The sequence below is a fragment of the Lytechinus variegatus genome, chromosome 8 (assembly GCF_018143015.1).
Source record: "Lytechinus variegatus isolate NC3 chromosome 8, Lvar_3.0, whole genome shotgun sequence".
NCBI classification, from domain to species: domain Eukaryota; kingdom Metazoa; phylum Echinodermata; class Echinoidea; order Temnopleuroida; family Toxopneustidae; genus Lytechinus; species Lytechinus variegatus.
The window spans coordinates 28,865,233-28,878,975 of record NC_054747.1 but is presented as its reverse complement, the minus strand read 5'-3'; the positions used below and the strand labels follow the sequence as shown (position 1 = coordinate 28,878,975).

At 35.7% G+C, this 13,743-nt stretch overlaps 1 protein-coding gene across 2 annotated transcripts in view; it reads left to right on the top strand.

Moving 5' to 3' along the window:
- The first annotated feature begins 561 nt into the window (after positions 1 to 561).
- Positions 562 to 13,743, top strand: part of LOC121420300 (ammonium transporter Rh type A-like) — a 62,928-nt gene continuing 49,746 nt past the window's right edge. Inside the window, exon 1 of one of the 2 annotated variants that reach the window (XM_041614873.1) lies at positions 562 to 1,044. In XM_041614873.1, coding sequence (XP_041470807.1) covers positions 891 to 1,044 — 154 coding nt within the window. In that variant the 5' untranslated portion in view covers positions 562 to 890. The remainder of the gene's footprint in view (positions 1,045 to 13,743) is intronic. The other variant, XM_041614874.1, reaches the window with a different exon arrangement.

The following is a 13,743-nucleotide window of genomic DNA, read 5'->3' as shown; positions in this document are numbered from 1 at the left end:
CATTTGTACACAATACGATTGAAGGTGCTTTTATCACTGGAGTTCACGGTTGGTCGTTGATCCGTGTAAAACTAAAGGTTATCCTCACCCTTGCGGGCATGGTGGCTCAGCGGTAGAGCGTCCACCTCATGAACGGGAGGTCGTAGGTTCGATCCTCGGCCGAGTCATACCAAAGACTTATAAAAATGGGACATTCTGCCTTCTTGCTAGGCGCTCAGCATTTAGATTGGAGAAGGGTAATAATAACACGTTGTGTTATGCAGGGCCCGCTGGTAGAGCAGTTTCCTAACTGAAGTGGCTACCCTGGGTAAATGAAACGTTATTATTATTATTTATTTTATTATTATTAATTTTATTCATTCGGGTTTTTTTCATTCCTATACAATATTTGAGGAATGTTATGAATAGGAAGGTGAAATGATAACATAATAAAGTAATGGGTAATAGTTCTAAACAGGTGGGTTGTGACTTTGCATGACCGATCCCCTCGGCTTGCGTCGGGACGCGCTCTCTAGCCCCGCCCACTATTCAACGCTAATGTTATCATTGTAATCGCCTCCAAACTCTAGGGAATATCACTATAGCGTTGATCACTGCTCCGGCTGCACCCGTATCCTACCGCTCGGGTGCCCTTTGAACAGCTCATCCCTAAAACCCCGCCTCTCTCGTCAAAGAGTTTGATAAACACCAAATACCACCGAGGTCTGATATTCGGCAAGATATCCTAACACTTGGTAGCATCTCCGGCGAGTCAGGGTAACGTCGGTAAAGCTCATTCTCGGATTCAATCACCAGGTCGACACCCTTCTCGATCAACCGACCCGGCTCCAGTTTCGAAACAGCTTGTTGGAAAGTGCGATTATATAAAGCTTTCTAATTTCGCCGCCATTATGGGTTTCTTTCGGGGTAAACTGACGACGTTTCTCGTGCTCTTCGAAGTCCTCTTCATCATCCTCTTCGCCGTGTTGGTCCGATACGATGACGTCGCATCCCCTGGTGCAGCAGACGGGGAGGGATACTATTCCGTCGACCGGTACTATCCATGTAAGTCAAAAACAGAACATTTCTTTGAAATTTGTAGATTATGATACAAATTAATAAGGAATTTAACAAAATTAATTGAGGAAGAATCATTTTTTAGGCAACGGTAATTTGATTATATTTAAAAAAACATGTATGTTACTTCCGTTATCAATGTTTATAGATACTGTTGTTCTATGGACTATAGTATTGCCAAAGGGTTATCAGACATAGCAACTGGTATCGTGTATTCATATTGGTTTATCGTGACTTTATGTTGCCATGGTAGAGAAATCTATCAGACTGAATTGCTTTATAGTATAAATGCGTATTGCATAGAATGACAATGATACGGTGGTGGTGGTGGGGGTGATGATGATGATGATGATGACGATGATGGTGATGGCTGTACGGAAGCGGATGAGGAGGTTTTAAGAACCTACATTTTTACGATAATTTTCATACAATTCACCAGAGATTTTCAGAAAATCCTTTATATAGCTTTAAGTTCTCTTTCGAAAAACCAGAGATTCAGTCGATTTGCTTCCGAGTTTCTTTAATGTTTGTCTGACCCCTCCCATGCCTCCCACGGTAAAAAAATTGTCTGCGTATGATAATGATGATCATCATCATCATGATCATGTTGATGATGATAATAGGGAGAGTTGTAGTTGTGGTGTTGATGATGATGATGATCGAGTTGCAAATTAATTAATAAACATTTATATAAAGACGATGGTGTTGTATTCAAGTATTAGTTTTACTCAGAGTCAGCCCTCGTCATTTCATTATGGTTTTAAGCGGAATGAAGTTGAACTGATCTCTTGCGAATGAAAATGGGCGTGGTCATCTGCCGTGGTACTGCATGGGCGCTGGGCTTATACCTCGTTTAAAGGTCCCCTGACATGCAAATGCATAGTATCTTCTGTTGACGTATATGAGTCTCTCCTTCACTAAATCATTACTTCTTGAGTTTAAATCTGCATTGTATAATTAATTTTTATATTTTTTATTCATTTTTCTTGCATATTTCATCATAATGCTAAGCCCCGCCTCCTTAAAATCCACTAGATCGTTTTTTTGCCTCAGGAGACAAAAATAAGCATAGCAATACACAATGCTATGAAACTTGCCACAACTACATATGCCATGCATTGCTAACAATCACAGGTCTTCAAACAACACTACATAGCAACCATTCAAACTGTCATACATTACTGCTTGTCAAAATTCTTTTTTTAGAAGAAAGAAAAGTTGTGAGTTGGTATTCTAAGAAAACTTGTGTTCGTTAGCAATGGCACATAGTTGTGGCAAGTTCATAGCATTGTGTATTGTTATGCTACTCTTTGCATGTTCTGCCTTCTGTGACGTCACAAGAGGCAAAGAAATAATCTATTTTTTCAGGAGGCGGGGCTTAGCATACTGCAAGCAAATGCAAGAGAAAATAAATAAAATAATATAAAACTATATCATGCACAGTTCAACCCAACAGGAAACTATTTGGTGAAGTAAATACTCGTACACATTAATGGAAGGTATCATGCATGATGCATTTGCATGTCAGGGAACTTCTAACAACGTCATTCTTTAAGTTATGCATGGACTTATAAACAACTGGATGAAGAAATAAAATAGTGTGATTTTGTTTTTTATAAAAGGAAAAAGATGTAGGAGAGGGGCTTCTCGAAACCATCGAGTCATTTTTTTTCCATAACAGTTTCTTTTATTATTAATTTCATGGCTTTTCACCAATCATGTTCCCAGCCAATAGGGATTCGTTTAAAAGCATTTAGTATGGCTGACTTTGTTTTTCCCTTTGGAATTCTTGCTGGAACAATCAAATCTCTTCTTTTCGAGAATACCTAGCTGAAACTGATTCCAGAGAAGCTTCTGTAGCCAGTTCGAGTCCTCATTACCATTGTCATGTATATGTACATTGTGTAATTGTTTGTCATTCTATGGTCATGAAAGTATGAACTAGCTTTTAAACACGTAACACAGGTCGATAATAAAGCAAAATATTTACCTGGTAGATTGACAAAGGGTTATCAGCCGATTGTAGTAAACGATACGGGTCTATTTCAAAATTAAATATTGACTTTTGGTACTTCGCTAATGTGTTCATATGTTTACTGTCATCTTTCGAAACGATGTCCATGATATCCTGTGGGTTTAACTCTTTGAATAGGCGTGTGAGTGTATATCTCCTTTGGGTGATTGCATACGTGTCGTACGGGACATTTAGAGAACATTTGACAGTTTTTTACAAGAAAAAACATTAAATATTCCAGTAACTATAGGTGGTCATCAACTACTACCAGAGTGTAAGAAAAACCAAGACTTAACATGACTTGAATTCACATCCTGTATAATACAGATTAAAAATAGTAATGTGTCGTACGGACGCAGAAAAAGTGGCTTTTTTAGAAACCTCAAGTTTGTACTCAAAAGTCTGTGAGTTGGGCAGATAAATTTCATAGAAACTGAACTCAAATTGACACTCAATTACCCAAGAACAAACACATTTATAAAAGAAAGCAAAATAAACATTCATGAATAAATAAAGCAAATTATAATTTTCGAGAACATTGTGGCGTACGGGACATTCAAAATGTGTCGTACGGGACATCTCTAAATTGAAGCCAAACTTTCTTACTTTATGTCACTTTGACTTCTTCAATCACATTATTTTGCTGATGATAATGATAATCCCATCAAACTAAGACATTCATTAGGTTAGAAACTGCTATAAGGTGAATATTTCTGTCAATATATCATAAACAAAATAATGTGTCGTACGGGACAATTGTGTGTCGTACAGGACACTTCTGTGTCGTACGGGACACTTGTGTGTCGTACGGGACACTTGTGTGTTGTACAGGCACTTGCGTGTTGTACTGGGCAGCCTGAATAAATAAACATGAACTTTTTATCAATCAGAAGGAGCATTATACCCCTAAATTCTTGCTTATTTATGAATAATCTTTTATAAGCAGTCATTCAGGACAATACAATTAAGTAACCTCAATATATACAATTGGGAGCAATATGTTATAATTTTTTTCATGATGGGAAATGTACAAGTGTTCACAGCATTTTTACGAGCTGAAAAACTTCAGGTTTTGTGTGAAGTTATATTTTAGGGAACTAATTGATGATTTCCAAACACTATTTAAACAATAAATGAATGAAACTTTGTATAAATTATGGGGCTAAAATGATGATGTTATGATTTTTTATATAAAATGTATATCTACATGATATATGTCACAACTGTCACTTTTTTTGCTTTTTTTGGTCACAATTTTTTTCTAAAGAAATGCGGTTCTACTTTTTCAAACCCATCTGCATTTCATGAAACCATATGGTTTGTCTTATTTTCCAGATTTTTTTTACAACTTGAAAAAAGTAAGGAGTTTCAATACTGTATATAAAAAATAGTGATCATCAAGGGAAGTCCAAATAGATGATCATGATGATTGATATGTATTTTTTTTTACATCTTATAATAATTCCACATTAGCATGCAAGAGGGAGTCATCTTCCAGGCTAGGTTGAAATAATTATAAAAGTTTTCTTTTCATGCTCAATGAAAAGAAATTAACCTGCTCTGATCAGTGAAAATCACCAGTTTAGCTGAGGGGATTCACAAAAGAATAAGCCTACATGAAATCAATTAAAATGTTTAGAATCACCTATTTCATGTTCTGTGGAGATAAACAAATACTTTTTCAGTTCACTTTATGTTAAATCAATTAAATGAATTTAAATATGCCTACTATTTATGGTTTCTGAATCCAAATCCTGCAATTAAATGCATTATTATATTGTGTGTCGTACGGGACATGTCCCGTACGACACAGCGTGTGTCGTACGGGACATTTTTTAATAGGACAATAATTGAAAAATGAAGGGCAGTAATTAGATCATTATGGGTTAAATCGATCACCCATGGTCAAACAAAGAGAAACTCATTTTATGAAATTGCATCATCAAAAATAAAATTGTAGGAAAAACTTTTGCATTGTCATGTGTCGTACGGGACATGGCCAAAAATAGGTTCGGAAAAATCAGGGCTGCCCCTATTATGGATCATGAAAATGTTGTAGATATTATTTCGAACCATCAATGATATATTCTTCTATTGACCTGCAATATTTTCAATCTTCTCTTGCTTTGCAAATAATTGTTTCAGGTGGAATTTGTACTTGACTATTCAATGAGCAAATTTATTGAAAATTTAAAATTCCATTGTTCTCCCAAAAAAAACTATATCTATCTTCACTTTTGGTTAAAACTCATAATTTTCATAAAATTTAGGTATCATACTAAAATATTACACTACTTATGACTTATTGAAAGCATGTTGAAATTTTTGATATTTTTGTAGTTCTAGTGTGGAATCGCCCCTTTGGTGGTTTGCAAGTCATGCAAGTTACCTTCAAATAAGTGAATAGCTTTGGTTAAGTGTTCATCAAGGAGTGTTCATCAAGGAGACTTCATATCCGTCTCCTAGCGATGGCTTAAACCCATCAGGCAATCAATCTTGGAATTGTTACGGGGGATCTCAGAAACTCGTCTTAGCTTTAAACAAAATGCATGAAATGAGAGACATTTTTTTTTCGAATGATTTGGTGACCCATGGGCAGTTTTGAACCTTTCAAGAAAAGGGTCGTGAACAGTAAAATCACAAGCTTTTATCGATTGCACTACACTGACGAGATCCAATTTTCTTTTCAATTAATTTTTTTTCATACTTAAAAAAAACCGTCAAATTGACTACACAAGTAATCAGCTGGGTGCAACTGATATGCTAGTCACATTTCTGACATATATTCTAGTTAGAAATAACATTGTTCTAGTAAAATACGACTAGAATATAGTCAAACATGACTAAAATAACAGTTGCACCCAGCTGACCCTATTAACTAGTCACTTTTACTGATTTGTTTTTAGAGTGTAAGGTTTAGTCTTTGACGGAACAAACCACGTTTTGTCTTTATTAACTGAACCCTTGGTTTGAACAGTTCTGCATTAAAATCATGGAAAGCCGACATGTCGAAATTTTGTGTGTATCTTATTTTATTGTGTACTTTCCTCATTTCTTGATGGTTAAGAAATGTAATATCAGTTATCATTCCCAGACAGGCTAAATTGATTACATGACCTTTGCTCCGCTGCAAAGGCTACACATTATAATGGAATAACCACCCTACCCTAACCCTAAACCTAACATGAAACCATATTTCAATCTTAGACGAAATAAAACCCAGAGTAATTTTCGCCGGAGTACATACGGCCACTGGTACATGAAGTGGGCACCAAATGTACTGACGAATTAAATCTTTACTGTTACAGATTTTTGTCACATATTGCTATCCATAGTAAAACTTCAACCTTGGACCGGGGTTTAACCCAAATCTGAGATCAGAATGTGATAGTTTTCGACGTCACCATGTCGGTGACACGACATTTTCTCCTGCGACCTTTGCTCCGGTCTTAATATATCAGAGGGCCTTGGTTCAGAATTATGTGAAGATTATGATTAGGGTTGATTTCGTTTTGGAGGTTAATACAGACTTTCTGTCAGAGTAATTGTCGCCGGAGCAATGACATGGAAGCGCTTTGTCATGTAGTTCCCTCATATGGTCTATGTTTAAAAAAAAACAGAAAAGGAAAGCAAAAGACGTGGCAACAGGCAAGTCGGGGCAAATATCCCAATTGTCACAGAGAATTGAACATCCGTTGATGGTAGCCTTCTACCAGCTATTCCTGGGCGCATATGTAAATAGTTGTCATCAATACTATTCGATATATTTTTTCTTTCCTTTTCAATCTATACATGCAAAATCACATTTGGCCTCCTCCGCGCTTCAGCGATGGGAAAAAAATGGTTTTGGTTGTGAATAGTTTGGTTTCGCTGTTTTTAATCTGAACAAAGGATAGTCAAAGATCTCTTCTTTGATTTGAGAGTCTCACACCACTGGCAAAGAATAGTTCAACCTGTCTAAAAACATGGATGAAAAATGATGGTATTCTTCTCATCCGCAGAGGTAGGATATCTGAAGGATATTATGCTCATGCTGTGATAATAAGTACAGGGGATGCTTGATGACAACATATTTTACTGTGACAATGAGTGACGTACCTGGTAAACTATATGAATGTAAAATGTTTCATCGCTTTTTTACAGAACTTCCCCTGCAATGAAATTTCTGACAAGCAAGAAAATAGGGGTCTGCAAACTTCTCACCCCCCCCCCCCCCGTTATACCCTTCGGGGGCGGTATTCTGAGGTCATTTTATCTTTAAAATATTTTATTTTATCTTTTAAATTGAAATTTGTATTTTTAGATGACATTTTATCTCTCAGATAAAATTTACAATTTTATATTGCTTATCTATAGATGATACGCAACAAAACAGTGCCTGCGTAGACATAGCCATCGCGTACCTGGGTATTGCAACGCGGATGATGTTCTTGCGCCCAAGTTACTTTGAAGAGAAAAAATAAAATAAACTTAAAAGAGGGTAGAGGATATTTTATCTCGGCGACATTGATTTCACCAATATTTCTATATAGGTGAACGAACCCCAAATATTGACATGAAAATGAAGAAGAATTATATATTTATTGAGAAACACCTTAACGTTATTCCTGTACAATCAGAAAGTATTTCACAAGACTTGTCTTGACTAATAGTGTCTTTCAAATGATGCTTGAAAAGATTCGATATAGATTTCGAACAAAAAGATGAGTGTATTTTCCTTTTTGTTAAAAAGAAATCTCTGTAAAGACGCGCAAGCGTATTTGAAGTCAATAAATTGACCCAATCTCTCTCACCCCTTTGCCACACCTTCTGGAGGAATGGATTTCAATTGGTTGAGCGACGAGAGAGCTATAAAAGCGCGTTTTTTATTGGATATTGATTAAAAAGTAGGCGTGTCTTACAGAGATAAAATGAAGATAAAATTGTTCTCAGAATACCAAATCGGAGAGATTTTAAGGGTGTTTTATCTCACTGATTTTAACGGAGATAAAATATTTCATTTTATCCGAGATAAAATGGATCTCAGAATGCCACCCCTGGGCTTCAGGTGCGCTAGTTTGCAATTACAGTGTAATTATACATGGCCTACATAAAATAATGAAGCACCCCCCCCCCACCCAAAAAAAATGGATGTATTCAAGGCCCGTCTGCAAAGTATTGTCCAGTTTATGTGTCAATCAAATTATCTGAACAACTACCACACCTCCGTTGTAAAAAACTTATTATCCTATTATGAAGCGAAAATCTTGTTTGATAGCGTGATGGTGCGTTAAAGGTCAAGTCCACCCTTGAAAATGATGATTTGAATAAATAGAGAAATATCAAACTAGCAAAACGCTGCAAATCTTATCAAAATCGGATGTAAAATAAGACATTTTTAAAGTTTCGCTTATTTTTCACAAAACAGTTACATGCACAACTCAGTGGCATGCAAATGAGACAGTCGATGATGTCCCCCGCTATTCTGTTTCTTCTTTTTTTTTTAAACTATACAATATTTCGGTTATTTTATAGATTTGACAATAATGACCGACTTGACTGAACCATATATTATTCAAGCAATGCTGTTTCCACATGTTCGGGGAGGAATTAATCTTTGTTTCACTTTTATCATTATGTTTCAAACATTTAATTTGATAAAATACAAAAGAAACGGGGAGTGGATGACGTCATCAGTCTCCCTCGTTTGCATACCGACCAAGATGTGCATTGCGAAATTAAGCGAAGTTTTAAAATGCGTTTAGGGTAGAATGGTCCTTTAAGTGGTGGAGCCATTTTTCATGAAAATCTTTCTGTTCACAAGTGATTTCCTTTTAACAAGGACCCATCCGTAAGAATCTTGTTATTATTATCAACTGAATTAACCAGCGGGAGACTCGGAACGATTTGTACTAGATGGGGTGCTGGTTTGGGTGAGGGGGGGTGTCGAGCAAACAAAAAGATTTACACTCCAAAATGAAGGTGATTTTCGTCAGAAGTAACACAAAATACAACTGTTACAAAAAATAGAGAAATTCGCTGCAAAATGAAGGTGATTTTGGTCAAACATTGCCTTACCAATCTGATTTGGGGTGCTGCCTTAGTATATGGTGCATAATATACGCAGCATCCGCGCGTCCCAGGGCTATGTTGAGAAGCTGCTGTCATAAGCTACTGAAATAACACGATTATAGTTGGCTGAGAGTATTTTAGTTGATTAAAAGAAATCTGTGAAAAATGGGCGTTCGTATCACCTAAATCTAGCTCACTCCTTTTGGCGTTAGTAGTTCGATTGTCACACAATATGCCTACATCAGTTGAAAAAAGGGTTAACAATGAAAAGGGGGCGGCCATGACCTCCGATGGATGACTGATGGCAATGAACTATTGCAATTGTTAGGCTTCAAAATTTCAAAAAAAGAATGTCAATATGGTTGGAGAATATTTAACAAACTCAGATCAGGTGAAGAATGTCTGTGCAGTTTATGCTAGTTGAGTTCAGATTTTTAGCTGATTTCAGATATTTTGGGGTTTTATTTTCAGCTTATTTGTAGCTTTTCTCAGTAGAAATAGTATGGGAGCTCTTTCTATTTTAGACTTTTTCAACACTCTTCAGATTTTTTTTTTGCGACCACTCACCCCCCCCCCCCCCCGAATGGGATTGGACAATTTGTTCTACAACCTTTTAGTCAGATTAATACCTTGAATAAATATTATTTTTGTAGTATAAAACATATGTGTTTTTTAGGTGTTTCCCTCCTTTACTCTGAGTGATTTTATTGTTTTGATTATGTAACTATGTACTGGTGTATGAAGGCCTAAATGACGCGAGATGTGTACGAAACACTTTGATTATAAAGAAATTCCCCGCTTCCACCCAGTAATATGATCAAGATTAAGGGTCATTCAGGGTCAATGAACAAATTATTTCATTATCATATGATTTTTGGCTAATAATTATTCAAAGTCAGAACTGCTACTATATAGACCTAATGAATGGCGTAATTCATTCTGATCCACTATTCTGTAAGCTCAAAACATTGAAGGTTTCTGATTTGAATGTCATGCAAGTTGCAGTTTTTATGTTCAAATACAAAAGCAACCAACTTCCCTCATTTCAAAATTTATTTTATCTAAACAGTACAATTCACACATACCCTACCCGTATTTCTGGAAATTTTCACCTAACAAACCCAAAGTTATTAATAACTCATAAATCAATTAGACACCATGGCCCCGACTTATGGAACAATTTACCCGCAACTACAAAAATGTGTTCCTCACTTTATTCCTTTAAAGCCACTATATGAAGCGCAACCTAATGTCATTGTATTCAAATCCGCCACATTGACTATACTTGTACTTTTTTTAAATGATGAATTTTGACCCCTCCACTTCTTAGGCCAAGTAAAAAAAGAAAGTAGTTGATCGTCCTCGCGCGCATCTATTTTGGCCGCCGCATGGAAATTTTTGATATTTACTATTTTCAAAAATTGGCTAAAAAAAAAAAAAAAAAAAAAAAAAAAAAAAAAAAATCGTGATGTTCCTTTTTTGATGTTCCCTTTTTCATTGCAGCATCAATTTTCTTGATATTTACTATTTTTATGGCTGCTGAATAGCGAAAAAAATCACAAAATTGGCGAGCGATTTGCTCTCATTTGCTTTGGGATCTCTCTCGCAACTTCAAAAACAATTGCAAAGTCCGATATCGCCGTAACTGCAAGAAAGAAAAAAATTCTGATTTGGTTTTCTATTAGAATTTTGAAGATACCATCATAAATTAGCAAGAAAATAAAGTTTGCAAACTCGGGGAAGATCACGGATTTCTTCATTTTTAGTGCATTTTCGGGGACCCCGCTTCTTGAATCTGAACTAATCCGTCGCGTGCTTTGGAAATATGGCGCAGAAAAATCAATTTTAGTGACGTAAATTTGTATTTCGGCGGGTTTTTTGTACTTTTTTGGTGAGTGATAGCACCTATACTTCGATGTGTGTTACGGTGATTGACTGTGCTTGTTGTGACTCTGTTGGGTAATGCATGACTTGTGTGCTGGGATGATGTTATTGACTGTGCTGGCGCAACATGTGAATTTTGAAATCAATTGAGTTTTCTAACGTCAGCAGGCAGTGCATTGAATATTCAAAAAATAATTTCAAGTGGGTTATTCTTTATGAAGATTGAAAATCATTAATGGGATTCCAAGAAGTGCCAATTCTGTTCAAATTTGATAAACTTTATTCTTCCTTGAGCTATTCAATTTGATGGAAAATTGTAAAACTAAAAATTAGTTAGGGCCTAGTAAATATATCTAACACTTAGAGTTACAAACATGAAATGATAAACATTATGTGAACAATTAATTCAATCATCATTTAACATTTGATATCAATTAGAAAATGAATAAAAATTGAACAGTATTAAACAACATGTTAATGAATATACAAGCAGCTGGAAAACTGCGATGCGAAACCATGCCCAGAGCTAAAAAGAGATTGGCTCTGGAAAACTAAACATGGCTCCATGGTAATGAAAATGACCCCACCCCCATGCTTTTTTTACCTTTACAATATATATAGGCCTATATTAATATAGAATAATGTTTAAATCATTCACTTGACATGAACGTTTTGTTTTACAATACAGTACCGGTATACATGTACATCAATAGATTTTTATCGCATAATACATTTTCCATAGATTTCCAATCAATTGTATGTATGCATACATTTCTACTCATTTATTATTAATATTAAGCATGCATCGATCACATATTTCGAGCTTGACATGGCCTGACAACCATTAGAATAAACTAGAATTTAATTCGTCATGCGGACGAATTAGGTGGTCTGTCATGATTTTTCATTCAGAGTCGGCTAATGTATAAAATGAATAATTTAGATATGATTGATAATCTTGATTCTAGACATCCTAAGAATAAATTTTGACCATTGCTCAATGTGATTATTAATGTTTCCCATAGACTTTACACGTAAGCAATTTTGAGAATTACAATTCCAATATTGCAAGTGAAAAACGGGCATGATCCCGGCATCTGATCAAAAAGTGGAGGGCACATTACCGAAAGCCCAGAATCTCAGCTATAACATATTAAAAGCTCCGGCAAAACTGACAAGAAGAAATGGAGATATGGCTCACGAAATAGAGGAATGTCGAATCTAGTTTTGAGAAAAAGTCGTGTCCCATAGAGATTACACACAAAATACATGTGATATGAAAAAAACAATTATAATCTGTTTTATCTTGCTAAATTTTAACTTTCATACCTTTTAATTATCATAAAGGATCATGTAAGAGGTGGCAAAAAGAAAAAAAAATGAAAAAAAAATCATCTTTTCTACCCCAGGAATCGAACCTCCGCCCTCGAGAAAGCAAGTCAAATGCGTTATCCATTGAGCCACGATATTCCCCATAGAGATTACACGTAAGCAATTTTGAGAATTACAATTCCAATTTTGCAAGTGAAATACGGGCATGATCCCGGCATCTGATCAAAAAATGAAGGGCACACTTCCGATAGCCCAGAATCTCAGCTACAACATGTTAAAAGCTCAAGGAAAGCTGACAAGAAAAAATAGAGATATAGCTCACGAAATAGAGGAATGTCGAATCTAGTTTTGGGAAAAAGTCATGTCCCATAGAGATTACACGCAAAATGAGGAAAAATGACATGCCTCTTTTCATCGCTGTTTTACGCAATGATGCGTTTCTCAAAACGAATATTCATGATAACTGAGGAGAAAGAGTACATTCTAAACTACACCATATTGAAATCTGGGCGAAAAATGATCTATATTCGAGAAGTTACAGCCAAATTTGCATAAATTTGATGACGTCATTTTTGAAAAAATGAAATTTTTAGTTTGGGCGCCTATTTGATGATGTCACGATATAATTAAGGGACAATGGTGACATGAAATCAAATCTACAACTCATACTCTATCTATATATGAAAAAAAAATTGGGGTCAACGGACTTTTTAAAGAGCTACAGTGAATTTACAATAGGCATGTTTTTGCCCATATATGGCCTATAGTGAGAGCTCGCGCGCACACGTGCTGCAAACTTTAACGGGTGTTAATTTCTATATTAATGGTTGTAGAAGGTTGATCAAGGTATCAAATTGCTCAAAATTTTATTAGCAATGCAATGATATTAAAAGAAACGGTTTTTCTGCGTTGCGTTATGATGTAACGCACGGAAACGCGCGCGCATATGTGCGCGCGCGCAAATTTTTGAAATGCTTAAAATGACCTGAAACGTACCCAAAAAAATTTATAGGTCATTTGGAAGATTTTTTTACCTTTGACGCGCGCGTACGCGCGCGTCATGACCTTTACATGACCTTTGATGACATTGACAGTTGACCCTTGACATGAAGTTAATGTCATGTAAATATTGTTAATTTTTTATAATTGATAATGAAGATATGATCAAATGAAGAATTTTACAAAATGGCGCGTAGATGACGTCATCATGACCATATGACCTTGAAAAGCTTAGTTTGCCGTCTCTATGATAGATTCTATATATGACGAAAAAATCAGCAAAATTGATTCAGCCAATTTCGAGAAAAGTTGGCGACAAACATAGGTGCCAAGAATAAAGAAAGAAAGAAATAAAGAAACTAGAATTTAATTCGTCATGCGGACGAATTAGGTGGTCTGTCATGATT